Raw genomic sequence first — 15,265 nt, 5'->3', positions numbered from 1 at the left:
TACAAATGCAAAAGTCAGTCCTTGCCCTCAAAGGGCTTACATTACATTAGCGGGAGAAAACCATATAAAGGGAGTGGTGGCTAAAGAAGGGTGTTTTAGTTGGGAAGCCACAGAGATGCTCATTGGAGCCATTGAGTAGTCAATTTACATGGTCCTTCCAGAAGATAATGGTTGATTTAACTTGATAACTGTTCCCAAAGTAAGTGGCAGAAAGAGGGAGAGTATGGATGGGTCTAAAGTGCTGTAGATATAGTAGGCTCCTACTGATCAGTATAGCTCCACCTTAGGACAACAGTTTCTAAGATGGCTTAGCCCCTCTAAAGCATGGTTTCTGGAGTTCTGGTCTGGAGGGTGTGGTAAGCAGAGTGAAGCAACCATAAGGTAAGAGCCTTGGCTTCTAATCCCTAAACCACAATTTATTATAAGTTACATGCCCTTGAATACAAGATCCTTCTGGGCTCCAGTTGCCTCTGGGAAAAGAAGATAATTGTCTGTTTGAAGAATGGGTATGGGATCAGGTAAAGTCCCTTGCAGAGATAGGATCAATAATCCTGTGATTGCATGTGCCACCATGGAACCTCATCCTAGTTTCTGGGTCAGAGCCAGAGTCATAGTATAAGCATTATTTCTCTAACTCCTCGGAGACAGCTGAAGAAGATGTCCTCACTGGCCCCATTCTGCTTGAGTAAATGGATTGGCAATGCAGAAACCACTACAGTGGGGGCAGCAGCAAATTCTGGACTCTCACACTAACTCTTGGATGGAAGACCCTTCATGTTTTGTAAGCCTGTTGTAGAAATCTAGCTAGGGGATATAAGTGAGGGTTTGTCTGGTGTCCTGTTGTTGACAACAGAGCAGGGCATAGATTATTAATTCTAGAGCTAAAAGGAACTTCAGAAATAAACTAGTCTAACATTCTCATTTGACAGATGACTAAGCTGAGGCCCAAAGACATGAAGTGACTTGCCTACATCACACAGCTAGTGAGTGGCAGAACCAGAACCTAGGGCAATTTACTCTAAATTCAATGCTTTTCCCACCGGACCACACTTCTTTGGGAGGTTTTTGGATTATTGTGGGCCAGTGGAGTGGGGTGATCATAGAATGCACTGGACTAATGGTTTATTAGATGGCTTCTCTGGTGGTCTGGAAAAAATTTATGCTTCTGAAAAAAAAACACCCAGCTTCTCAGTCCCCACCCAATTTAATCCCAGTGAAAGGTCTGGTTGATAATGTCTCTATCTCACCAAGAAAGAGAGTGGTGGGGACTGATAATGAGTCAAAGCCCGTGAATCTGGTCCTGACCATTTCCCCTTGTTTCACTTAACAATCCTGGTTAACACTTAATGAAAATGTTTATACGCTGCAGAGAATTCGTTAAAAGAAGGCTAGTAGCCTGAAGGGTGGGGGGGTGGGGTGGGGTGGGCAGAGACAGGAGTATCTATAGACACATACATACATATATGCACACAAGCACACATATCCTGAATATTTTTGGAAGACCTAGTTTCTGTACTAGTGATTCTGTGAGCTTTCTTGTGGTCCTGGATAATAATGACTCTGCCATTTTTTATGGTCACATCTGGCATTGGGTCAGATTCAAATTCATAAGATGATTGCTTGGTGATAGTAGAGACAAGCCTCCAAAGGCCAGGTCTACCTGCAGCTCTATTTGGGTTTTAAAACTATTGTAACATCGGCCCGCATGTGAATCCTATAGAGGACTCACAGCTGGTCACATTCAGAACTTGGGTACTATAAAAATTAGATGGCATGGGAAATGAAGCAAGTGTGCCTGGTATTAATTTGAAAGAAAGGCAACTGTAACATATCTGGCAAATTGTATCCTCAGATCACAGTGATCAAAACTGAGCAATTATGTTCACTGCATGGTAAGTGAATTCTTTTATTCAGCAAATATTTATTATATGCCTACCTGTATCAGGTATCTCTAGATGGGAGGGATTTAAAAACAAAAACATTGCCTTCCCTTAAGAAGCTTATATTCTCTCAAACTCTCTATATTCTGTAAGCCTAGCTGGGACTCAGGTAAGCAAGAGAGGGACCATACATGAGGCTACTTTACAATGTTATTTTTTATGAAGGCATATATTTTTATTGAAGCAGAATTATGTAGTGGATAGAGTAACAGAGCAGGACACAGAGTGTTTGATGAAAGAAAGATCTGGGTCCAGATCTAGGTTCTGATGCTTACTAGCTGTGTGACCCTGGCCAGGTCACTTCATTTCAGCCAGCTCTCTAAACCTGTAAGTCAGGGGTTCATCTATGGATTTGAGGGAGACTGTGAATTTGGATGGGAAAAATAGATCTTTGTTTTCACTAACCTATATTAAAATTCACCATTTCCTTTAATTATGATTAAAAAAAACCAAACATTATTCTGAGGAGTCCACTGTCTTTACCAGGCTCCCAAAGGGGCACATCACTCAAACACATACACACATACACATACACACTCTCTCTCTCTCTCACACACACACACACACACAGACAATATTAAGAATCCCTACTCTAAGCTAAAGATGGGTTTTGATTTGCTCTCTGATTCATGCAGGTATCTTAGTGCAGACTGTTGATTTCATTGGTATAGGAAACTCCTGGTAAGGAACTCTCTCTACCAGCTCCTGCTCTGTAACTTAGAAATCTTCTAGAGTTAACCGGGACCTCCAAGGGGATAAATGACATGCCCAGGGTGTGTGTGTGGGGGGGCAACTCAGATCTTCCTGACTCCAATAATAACTTTCTATCCATTATATACTTCTCAGGCATGTAGGTTTTTTTGCGAAAATTCAAGGTAGATGTGTTATAGGTAAGATTCAAAGATCTTATGGATAGTCACACACAGGGATCACAATTTAGAAATGCAGGGGAGAATGACTTCCAAAGATTGACTAGCACATTGTCTTTGTGTTGGATATCCTAATAATTAGTAAAGCAAGCATGTCATCCAAATAAGTATTCTCTCTACTTGACCCAAATAAATTTAGCCTTGATTTATGGGGGATGGGTCAGGAGCAGGGGGAGTAGTTGAGAGAACAGCACCCTCCCACATCAGTACTTCTTTGGAGAAAGATAAGAAGGAATCAAATTAGAAAGAGAAAGCCTCATCATCATGCTAAACCCTCTCTATTTTCTTCCATCTCCATACTTGGTGAGAAGACAGGTTTTATGTGAAAAAAAATGATTTGAGACTGGTTTAACTCCTTTGGTATAGGTCTTGACTTGTTGCTGTTGCTGATTCTGTGGTTCAGTACAAGTCTACAGAGGAAACGGGTGACTGTAGTTTAGGTTAGAAAGTATAAATTTCAAAAGAAAGAATCTTTGGAAGAATGACCCCCAGGGTCCTCTTAACTTCTGTCCAGTTAGGCCTTATATTGAGAAACCCAGCTGATATGAAGCCTGTTCAAAGAACGAGTCCCAAAGATTAGCAACAAGTTTTTCTTAGAATAAAATTAAGCTCCTCAGTTCCATTCCATTGCATTCCACAAACATTTATTGACCATCTACTGCTTGCCTAAGCTAGATACTGTGGGGGACAAGAAAAAATCAAACAAAGGTTAGCCCTAAAGGGACTCCCAGAGATGATTCAGTGCCATTGATTGATAGAGCTGGAAGGGACTTTATGATGAATGTGCCTCTAGTCCAAGCTCTCCATCTTACAAAGGAAGAAAATTTAGGCCAAAACAAGTTCAGAACGTTCAGGACATTGTATCTTCTGAAACAGATTTCCTGGTTCTTGTCGTGGTCTCCTCTGGGCTTTTCATATGGTCACTTGAAGAATAAAGTCCATGGATGGCAGAAATATCCCGTAGGGAATTTTAACTCCCTTGCCTCGGAACCTGACGGGTAAGGCTTCTGGTTAGACATTCGGACATTTTCTTCATGGCTCTTTTGGTAAAATTGACCTTTCCTCTTTCCCTCCTCACGGCAGTGTACTCATAGGCTTTCAGTTTGCTGTAGAAATCAGAGAACTTGTTGTAGAGAATTGAGATGGGCATCCCGTTTAGGATGATTCCAAACGCAATGCAGAGGAAAGCAAAAAGCCTGCCTAGGTGAGTCTCTGGATACATGTCTCCATAGCCTACTGTGGATATGCTCACCTAGAGGAAACATAAAAGGAGAAGCAAAGTTATTGACTAAGAAGATGCGGAGTATTATAGACTTATAGGAGAAAGGGAACTATAGTCATCACCTAGCCTAAGCCTCTCATTTTACAAATGAAGAAACCGAAACCCAGAGAGATAAAATTGTTTGCTGAAAGGTCACATAAGTAGAGGCAGAGGAGGGAGTAGAATCTGGACCCTATGACACTTAATCTAGAACTCTCCCTGTACCACAAAATGCTATGAAAACCTTAAAATTCTACATGAATACCCAATATTATGATTATTATTAATTATTTAGAAGCCTGAGGTAGGAAAGAAAAGGACAGGAATATGTAACTAGTCTTTTTATTTAAAAGTCAATCAGGGTTAAATGACTTGTCCAGGGTCACACAGCTAGTAAGTATCTGAGGCTGCATTTAAACTCAGGTCCTACTGACTCCTGGCCTGGCACTCTATTCACTGCATCACCTGGCTGCCCCCGTAACTAGTCTTCCTGTTTGGATCTGGGATAAGAAAAATAGTACTGTTTTCAGTCGGGTCCAATACTTCATGACCCTATGGACAATATCATGCCAATACTGTTCATGAGGTTTTCTTGGCAAAGACACTGGAGTGGTTTGCCGTTTCCTTCTCCAGTGGATTATGGCAAACAGAGGCTAAATGACTTGCCCAGGGTCTCACAGCTAGTATATAAGCCTGGATTTGAACTCAGGTCTTCCTGACTTCAGGCCTAGTGCTCTATCCATCGAACCACGTGGCTGCCTCTCATCAAAGACAATATAGCTCTCATCAGATCAATCTTTCCTTAAAAGTTGACTTGCCTACCTGCCAAATTAGTATTTAATGTCTACAGTGGAGGACAAAACACTTCCTTGCTTCTAGAGCTCCTCCTATTCTTCGCTTGTGGCCTCATTTTGCAAAGGGCATGAGAACTATTTAATAATGAATTCATAATCCTTTACTTTACTTATGTATGGTCTGCATTTTCCAGATAGTCAGATGCCATCTTATGATTATGATATTATCAGCTCCTAGACTTTAATGTAGGCTCAGATTTTCTTGGCTATGCATAATTTCTTTTTCCACTTTCCACAGAACAAATCCTTCCTCTAGTGAGCTATCCAACATGATTCTGACCAAGGCTGAGATTTAGAAACAAAGGCTCAGAGCTGGCTCCAAATGATTCCACAGGGTGAATTCTTGTGTAAGCAGGGGCTGGGCCTTGGATTTGGGCCAGCGTTTCTGAGATCCATTCTTAGGCCCTGAGAAAACTGGCTGCCTCTTCTCCATAGCAGCTAAATCACCCAATAAAGTGGGAATTCATGATTTGTTTAAAATTCACATATTTTCCCTATCTTATTTGTCCCATAAGTAGGAATGTGACCTTCCTTTGGCAGTTTTCCAGATGTAAGTAAATCCTGGCCAACTGAATATTATACAGAGCACAAAAATCCAATTTTGTTCTATGGTATTAAGGTGGCCAAATTCAGAGTTCTTATGCAATAAAAGCAAAACAATTTTTGTTTTCCTATATAGTGGGGAGTCAAAGATAAACTACTTTCTGAGAGCCGATGGCTCATTCCTTTGATGAGCGTGTTCACTCCTCAGTCACCTGAAGACCATTTATAAATACAAGTAGAGATACTGTTTGTTTGTGTTTGAATTTTTAGAACAAATATACGGGCCTTGAACATGTAAATGGGTGTTGTCTCCTTCCAAGCAGTCACTTCGAGAGGCTATAAACTTACTTTCATGATGCTCTCATTCACCGCTAAGGACATTTTTGGAACTGCCTTAGAGGTCATTTTATGAGCTTACACACCCATAAATCCATATAATTATTTTATAGTTACACATCTCTTTTTCTTTTACATCAAATGGTATTGCCCAGCTTTATCACCCACTCAATTAGTTTATTTTTATAAATGGATTTATTTTAATAATAAATGTTACTGATGCCTTTCTTGTATGGGCAACCCAAATTGATTCTTGCTAAGGTTAGGATTTAGAAATGAAGCCCCAGAAAGGAACTATAGTCATTTCTGGACATTATATGCATATTATTGACCAGAAATTTCTTCAAGTGACTTTTGGCGATTTCTATCAACCAAACCCAACCTTCAACCATAAATGTCTGCCATCATTGAGAGTATTCACTGGATGAGCCCCAGAATATGGTCAATCCCCAAAAGACAAGCCTAATGGAACAAATATATGGCTTCATGATGTGATTATTCTGAAGGAAACAACACTCATTTCCATGTGATAAATTCCAGTATGTTTGTCAAAATATGAATTTCATTTCCTTATAGCATTGGTTCTTAGCCAAGGAGTCCTTAGATAAATTTTAGAGCATCTGTGAACTTGGACACAGAAAAAATTATATCTTTGTTTTCACTAACCTGTAACTGAAATTCAGCATTTCTTTATTAATGTTGGCAACAAAATATTATTCTAAGAAAGGGTCCATTGGCTTCGCTAGATTGACAAGAGGTTCCATGATACACAAAAAGGGGTTAAAAACTTCTGCCTTAGAGTTGTTAATGTGTGTATCCTGGAAGAGATCATTTGTTCCCCAAAGGGGAAGAGCACTAAGCCATTTCCTGACAGGAGGCAACACAAGCAGAAATGATATCCAGAACAGTGCAGCGGAGAGAGTGCTAGTTTTGGCATCAGAGGACTCAGGTGTAAGTCAGGCCTCAGTTTCCTCCTCTGTCAAAGAGGGAATTGAAATACCATAACCTCTAAAGTTCCTTCTGTCTCTAAATCTGTGATGCAATGACCTAGAAGGGCCACCTTGGAATCTTAGGGCCTATTAATGGATAAAGCATTCTAAAATTATGCCTTCATTATCCTCCCAACTCCCTCTATCTCTGCCACTTGATTATTACCCTGCCTGTCTGGAGGAGCAAATTTCAAACAAATAGTGGGACCTTCCAAAGAAGCCATAACGATGGAGACAAAAGCGTTCCATTTGAGGGTTTTGCTGTTATTGGTTTCCAGTCTCTGCCCCTCCAACCTTGCCAGATTGTGGGCGGGGGGATAATAGGGTAGGCAGTGTTGGTGGGATGAGGGTAAAGGTGATAGATCCAGAGTAGGTGGAGATCTTACAACTTTTCAAAGGCTTCTTCTCAATAAAAAGAATAGTAAGAATGGCAACTATATTAATGAGCAAGTCAGCATTATACATTCTACAGGATATCAGAATCTGCTTTTAAAAAAAACATGCAGGAAGGGCACAGAGGAAGGTCTTTGAGAACATGTTACCTCCTTTGCTTACTGCCTAGATATGAAGAATTTGGCAAGGGGGGAGGAAAATGGTCATAAGTGTAACATGGCCACATTCAGTTTCTATGACTTTTATTTGCTCCGGTAGGCCCTAAGGAAAAAAGTGTTTTGCTACGTGGCCCTATTGTCTTTTAAATATGTTATTGATTATTTTTAAAGACTATCACAGTTACTTCCCAATAACTTCTCCCAGTAGAGCTCCCTCTTGTAACAAAGAACAATTGAGTAAAATCAGACAATGCCTTAACCAAGTCTAACAGCTAATTCGACATCCCATAAACACAGTCTACTGCCCCTCCACTCAGAGAAGCGTTTCCTCAATGTATTTTTCTATCTAAAAAAAGAATGTGACTAGACAAAAATGCCTCCTAGGATAAAACCACACACCTACAGAAGACTTAAAGCTTTATTGTATAGACTACATTCTTTAAAAAACAAAAAAAATGTTATATACCCATGCCACCCAAAGATCACAAGTATTCTGGAGCAGTTCCAAACCATATCATCTTTTTCTGGACACTTAGAAGATCCAATGAGGGGGATGGGAAAAGGAGGAAGAAAGGGGATACCATTGTGTTGTCAGATCTGTTCCTTTTTGGTGAAAGACTCAATTCTTTCCATTTTAGTTCTGATATTATTTAATTGATGTAAGTAAAATAGGGATATAGATTAGGCCTATGATTTCATTGATAAAGAGAATTTCTAACTGAGAAAACTCCCTCTGTCAGTGCACGTAAGAATCTTGTCGGCAACTCCTAGGCTTAGAAAGTTGCCTAGAAGCTTGGAGAGTTTAAATGAATGGGCCAGGATCACACAGAGGGTGTGTATCAGTGGTGGGACCTGAAATCCATTCTTTTCTTCTTCTAGGTCAGCTCTCTATCCCTTATGCCTCAGGGCCTCTAAGTAAGTTCAATAAAATAAAATACATAAGTAGATTTCTTCCTTTCTTTTCTAAATGAATGTGTATGAAACAAGTGCAGCCCCAGGGAAATATGTTTGTGACTACATGATATGGCTTTTCATTCCCAAGGTAAGGTAGTAGGAGAAAGCAACATTACATTTGGTAGTTTTTCCCAAAGCCTAAGGTCAAGCCAGAAACCCAACACTGCTCTCCTTAGGAATTCATGTGACAACAGAGGAATGAAGGCGAAGGATTGAAGGGTACCGAACAGGAAAATGATCTCTTGTTAAAGAATGGGATGGCAGCCCTTCACTTCCTCATCTTTAAAATGAGGACCAGAAGGTCTTGAAGGCCCCTTCCAAGTATAATATTCTAAGATTTTGTGATTTCATTATGATCTTATATCTATCTCCAGCACACAGTGGCAGAAATGCCTACTTGTTTGGGGCAGCAGTTTGCTCTGTTTCAGTGTTTATAATGTTCCATTTGGGAGAGGGTAGCATTTCCTTAGTCGTATCCTGACAACTAAGGGGCTCGTCCTGATCAGGCAGCTTCCATCTGGAATGCCTATGTGTTGGGGACCTATTGAGTCCACCTGTAAAAACAGAATGACTCAGAGTACGCCCAGATGCTGAATCCTATAATAGACCTGAACTAGAAATATTTGGGATAGTGATTAATACAAATGACTCATCCAGTTTTATTGCGATGTCAATTCTAATGAATGGGAAAGAATAGTACCTTTGAATACATTGTATTTCAAGGTTAACTTGGTACATCCTGCTGAAGAGAGGGAAATGAAATCATCAGGACTGAATGTTAACAGAGCTTATTGACTATTATAGGAGTAATAATGACTCAGTTTTTAATAGCTAGCATGAGATGAATTATCATCTCTACTTGGGAGAAGATTCTGTCTTCTATTCCACCGTGTTAGTATATATACTAATATCCATACACGAAGGATTAAGCTCATCTGTGTGGGGTAATTTCTTGGAAAAAAGGAGAATTGCCCTTATCCTTTTGGGATGAGCTACCAAGGGATCTTATGAAATCTATGGAGAGGGGAAATGATCCTTAAGAAAAACACCCACATGGGATCAGTCCATCCATTCAAGTGTGGTTCTTAGCAAATTATCTGTTCATGGATGAATTGTTCTGCCATCATAAGGATGAATTAGATGACCTCTTAAGTTTCCTCTCCCTGAGGATCCTACTGCCTGTCTCTTTATGTATACTTACATCAAGCGCGACCATCAAGTAAAAAGGCTGACCTTGGTGTGAGATTCATTGCAGAATGAATGAACAAACTGCTATGTAAATATAATGGTATATTACCATGCAGTAATAATTGATGAATGTGAAGAATTCTGAGAAACATGAGAAAACTTGTATAAGTTGATGCGGAGTGAAGTTTGCAGAACCAAGAAGACTTATACACAACTGGAATAATGTAAATGAAAAGAACACTAAAAAGAAAACAAACTCTCAATAATTGTTAATGACCAGTCTTGGTCCTGGACAACAGCTGATGAAGCATTTCTCCTTCCTCTTGGACAAGGGACTCAAAGTGCAGAACATTTCAGACACTATTGCTTGGTTTTGCTTAACCATTTTTCTTTTCTTATTACAAGAGAAGATTCATTACAAGGAATTGGGGTACTATATCTGGAAATGATTATAGCATAAAGGTGGAAAATATCAAACTTCTTAAAAGTAATTAAAAAAATCATAGGGCTGATTTTTACATGTTGCCTGTGGGGTATATTACAATGAGTAAATCTGAAAATGATTTAAGGAAAATCAATACTAGGAATTGGGGCACTATATCTGGAAATGATTGCGGCATAAAAGTAGAAAATACCAAACTTTTAAAAAGTAATTTTAAAAAGTGATGGGACTGATTTTCACATGTTGCTTGTGGAATCCATTGCAATGAATAAATCTAAAGAGATTTATGGAAAGTCATGGACAAGAATCAAGAGGGATTAGAAAGCCTGGGGCAGGGGAAGAGGGAAAGGAGTTGGGTTGTATAGTCAGAGGGAGTGTCCATTTATATATTTATCTATGCCAGTGGAATCAGTATCATGACTTTATATTTTGCACATATGCACCATGCCTCCAAATTTTTTTGAGGAATGGAATCTTTGCCATCCATCACCCTGCATCAAATGACTAGATGAGACTTTTCTCTCTTCTTTCCTCATATCTCCCTAAAGTAAATGATATTTGGGAAGGGTCAAGTCATAGTACATGAGTTCAATTTGTATAGTTTATCTTCGATAGTGAAGACTTTGGATTATTTGTCATGAAACAACCGCAGCCCTAGAAAATGTAGATGTGACTGTGAAACCACATTTGTTGCGAGTAAGATAGCTTAACAACATTGTACCTGGTTGGGGGGAGGGGCAGAGTGTCAAACAACCCAGCCTCCCAGCAAAGGTCCTTGGCAATCGCTGGTCAGATCACTTAACAGCTGCTTGCCTCAAGTTCCCTTTCTGGAAAATGGGGATAATGACAGCATAGGTTGTTGTGAGGATTAAATGAGGTAGTATTTGTAAAAGTGCTTAACACAGCACCTGGCACATAGCAGGTACTCAATAAGTACCTATTTGTTTCACCTTGAGCTGAAATCTGCCTCTACAACTTCTAGCCACAGCTCTTCATTTTATTCTCCAAGATCAATTAGCTTGATGTCTCTTTCTTTCACAGCCCTTCAAATACTTGAAGGGAGATATGTGCTATCCCCCTTCTCTTTCAAACTAAATATCCTCAGTTCAGAGAGGTAGGTGGTACAGAAATAGAGTGTTGGTCTGGAGTCAGGAAGAGTTGTCTTCTTGAGTTCAAATCTGGCCTCAGACACTTACTAGCTGTGTGACCCTGGGCAAGTCACTTAACCCTGTTTGTCCCCGTTTATTCATCTGTAAAATGAGCTGGAGAAGGATATGGCAAGCCTCTTCATTATCTTTGCTAAGAAAACTCCAAAAAAACAGTCACTAAGAGTTGCACAGGACTGAGCAGCTAAACACCAAAGCATTAGAGCTCAGAGATTCTCAGTTCCTTCACCTAAACTTTACATATGTCAGAATATTTTGGAGATACCCTGCTTCCCATAGCTAAGGCCCAGTAAGCAGGCTGTGCCCTGAGCTTGGCATAACAATAATCCTTTGCACTCACTCTCTGACAAAATGTATTGCTTGGACCAGCACCAGGTGTTCACCGAGGGATTTAGCTCCCTCTATTTCCCAAGGCCATCCATCACATATTCACAATTCCTGTTCCTTGTACTGTGTTCCTGTTCCCATCACAGAATTCTGGTTCTCAGGGTGGTCACAACCCCTGACCCCCAAGACTTGAGACAATGACTTCCCACCCAAGAATGCCTGTATTGTCCCAAGAAAAGCCAACTATGAGAATAGTAACTCAAGACCTAAAAATGATTATGTCATGGTGCAGCCCACTTGTGGTTTTTATTTATATAAGACCTGCCTTTGGTCCAGCATGTTAAGCCTTTCTTCTGGGGAGGGGGGTACATCCTCCAGGCATCCTCTTCCTCACTCTGAAATTAATTAAATTTCGGTTTGTGTCCTGACACACCTGTCTCTAGCCTGTTCTGTTTCTGCTCCAGCCACAAGCTGGAAGTTGGTTCTGATCCAGTTAACATATGACATGATTTTGAAGTCCCTTATCACCTTGGTCACCTTTCTCTGGATATTCATTGATTTGTCAATCCTTTTTCTAAAATCTAACCTACAGAAGTGGAAACAATACTCTGGATGCAGTCTAAACTCTACTTCATTGATGAAAACCCTGAAAGCCACTGCTTGGTCCATCAGGGCACAGATAGACAGAAGAGCTTCAGAAAGGGAGGGATAGGCTAATGGGTGAAGAAAAGAGCTACAGAGGATGATGGCGCAGCAGAGGGAATAAAAGGTAACAAGTGAAAGGAGAAAGGCATGTTGGACAGAATGCTGGACTTGGAGCCAGGAAGAGGGGGCTCAAATCCTGCCTCTTGCCCTTACTAGCTATGTGAACTGGGCAAGTCTCTTAGCTTTTGAGCCATTTGCAAAATTGGGTCGGGGAAGGGTGGACTAGAGTCCTTTTCATGTTTCAGGATGCTATGACTCGGGGAGAAGAGAAGGATAAAGGAGGAAACGAGCCCCATGGAGAAGAACTGGGGCAACTACTTACAGCGGCCCACCACCAGGCATGGGGGATGCTGGTGAAGTTGGTGCCCACTACGTCGTGCTCCACCGAGTAGACAGCGGCTGAGAAGGCAAAGATCCCCATGGTGATGAAGAGCATGAGGCAGCCCACCTGCTGGTAGCACTGCCGCAGCGTGAAGCCGAAGGCCCGAAGCCCTGTGGAGTGGCGGGCCAGCTTGAGGATGCGGAAGATCCGCATGAGGCGCATGATGCGCAGCACCTGGCCCACCTTGCCCACACAGCCCACGGTCTCGATGTCGTGCTCTCGGGGCGAGCCCTTGCCTCGGCCCTGGTCCTCGCCCATGAAGCTCTCTAGCAGCAGCTGTAGGTAGAGAGGCAGGATGGCGATGAGGTCCACCAGGTTGAGCGCGCTGCGGGCGAAGCGCCGCAGGTCGGGCGTGGACGCCAGGCGCAGCAAGTACTCCAGGGTGAAGAAGGCGATGCAGAGCGTCTCCACGTGCTCCAGGATGGGGCGCGGGTCCCCGCCGCCCGAGCCCGGCTCCGTGTGGTGCTGCATCTCCTCCACGGTGTTGAGGGCCATCGCCACCACGGAGATGAGGACGAAGAAGCTGGAGGCGACGCCGATGACCTTGGCCGCCACCGAGGAGAAGGGCTTCTCCATGAGGTTCCAGAGGCGGCGGCGAAGCGGCCCGTAGTAGCGCATGTCGCGGAAGAGCTCCTCGGCCTCCTCCACCTGGGCCTGGGCGCGCAGCTCCCGCTGGATCTTGAGCTGCTCGCTCAGCTCGTCCCGCCGCTCCTCGAAGCAGATGCGGCAGCAGCGCGGGGTGTACTTGAGCCGGACGCCCCAGTAGCCCAGCTCCTCCAGGAAGCTGCGCGGGCACAGCTCGTCCCGCACCAGCAGCACCCCGGACGAGTAGAAGTTGTAGACCAGTTGGAAGACGGCGGGGTCGCGGTCGAAGAAGTACTCGTCGGCCTGGGCCACGTAGTCGTCGCAGAGGCTTAGCTGGCGGCTGCGGCTGGTGGAGGTAGCCAGGCGGCCCAGGCGCGTCTTGGGGTAGCAGAGCAGTCCTCGATAGTCCAGGCTGTAGCTCTGGCCACCCACGTTGACGTTCAGCGTGGAGGAAGTGCCCTGGGTGCTGGGAGCGTCTGGAGCCATTTCAGTATCCTGTGGCGGATTATCTTCTGGGAGCTCCTTCTCCCACTCCTCCAACTCCTCGCCTTCCTCCTCATCCTCAATGTAATAATTATAGTTGCCCTCGAGCCACGGGGGAATGCTGACCTGAGAAATGGCACCCACCGAGCAGATACTTTTCCGGTGATGTCCTCCCTCTGCGTGGCCCTCTTTGAGAGATTCCTGAAGATTGATCTCTGCTACGTCCTCGGATTTACTGCTGCAGGACCCTTTCCTTTGACTCTGTTTCCACATGATGCTGGGGTTTTCTCCCCTTCACTTCCTTTTTTGCTTTCCAGAGCTGTCCCCTGAGCCTCACTGGGCCCACTGCCAAAGTAAGGAACTCCTTATGTCACCTACCTCTCCTCTAAGTGAACCCACATGCTCAGAAGCCAGGGTAGCCCTAACTACCTCACTCGGAGCCTCAGAGGACAGACACTGGAGCCTGGACACATGGCAATAACTGAGGGTGACCGCTCTAATCTTGCTGACAAGGAGGGGATTTACAGGCTATTATCCTGTTTCCACTAGTCCACCTCCTGTGACGTGAATGATTATGCTTCCTTAAATCTCTTTCAGATAATCAGGAGAAAAAGGCAAGCTTATTGCTAATAAAAACAGAAGATATCCCTCTGGCCCCTAAAAAGATTCAATTTGCTAAAAAAAAAAAAAAGTGGTTGATAGTGTATTGGGTTGCTTTGGTGGGTATATCTTTTACATAAAGCATTTTATAAAGCCTTAAAGTGCTAGCTATTATTATTATTATTATTGTCGGATTAAGTAGCATTAGCTATTCCCATACTAGTAATGACACGTTTATAAACTGGTTTTATATTTAACCAATTTCCATTTCAGGCAAAGAGCCTTATGTATGGGAAGTTTATGAAAGGAGATGTCACTCTATTCTTTGCAGGACTTTTTAACCATAGATCGTATCAGACCTGACGTGGCTGCCCTCACTCCTTTTACTGTGTAATGTCTAAGCTAAGGGATTCCAAACGCATTTGTATTTCTGAGTTCTAGTCAAAATGAAATTATAATGGGAAGATATTTGATTTGATTTACAACTGTTTAGTCTATTTTGTAGCCTCATACAGAAGGCAGATCTGAGTTCAGGGTCATTCTGAGGCAGTATTTGAAATGTCATGCTGTAGTATATGTCACATCCCAAAGCCTCTCCCATTCCTAATATTTTTTTGCAGGTACCACCATTCTTTCAGACACTCAGGTTTGCAACCTTGGAGTCATCTTTGGTTCTTCCTTTTCCTCACTCCCTGTATCTAATTTGTTTCTAAGTCTTGTCACTTCTACCTCCACAACAAATCTTGAATCAGTACTCCCTCCTCCCCCCAATAGCTGTTACCACCTTTAGCTTTGACCGTTTCAGCAGCCTCCTAATTGATCTATCTGCCTTCTACTTAGTCCTGGAGTACATAATCTTATATTGCAGCAGTCTGGTGAAACTTATGGACTCTAGTATAGAATAATGTTTTTAAAGAATAAAATTAATAGTATTACAAAGGAAACCAATTATACTGAAATACAATCGTAAAACTATTAAAAAAACACAAATTCATGAACCCCAGGTTAAGAACCCGTGGTCTAGTTAGCC

The 15,265-nt window shown here is 42.4% G+C and overlaps 1 protein-coding gene across 1 annotated transcript; it reads right to left on the bottom strand.

Moving 5' to 3' along the window:
• Window positions 1-3,839: 3,839 nt before the first annotated feature.
• On the bottom strand, window positions 3,840-13,908 carry KCNV2 (potassium voltage-gated channel modifier subfamily V member 2). The gene is made up of 2 exons (XM_036737600.1): window positions 12,508-13,908; window positions 3,840-4,121 (listed from the first exon to the last, which is right to left on the bottom strand). Exons 1-2 carry the CDS (start codon window positions 13,906-13,908, stop codon window positions 3,840-3,842), a joined length of 1,683 nt encoding a protein of 560 aa, XP_036593495.1.
• Between the last annotated feature and the right edge of the window lie 1,357 nt (window positions 13,909-15,265).

This window comes from Trichosurus vulpecula, chromosome 9, assembly GCF_011100635.1.
Source record: "Trichosurus vulpecula isolate mTriVul1 chromosome 9, mTriVul1.pri, whole genome shotgun sequence".
NCBI classification, from domain to species: domain Eukaryota; kingdom Metazoa; phylum Chordata; class Mammalia; order Diprotodontia; family Phalangeridae; genus Trichosurus; species Trichosurus vulpecula.
The sequence above is the reverse complement of the archived record's forward strand: the minus strand, read 5'-3'. Positions and strand labels throughout refer to the sequence as shown.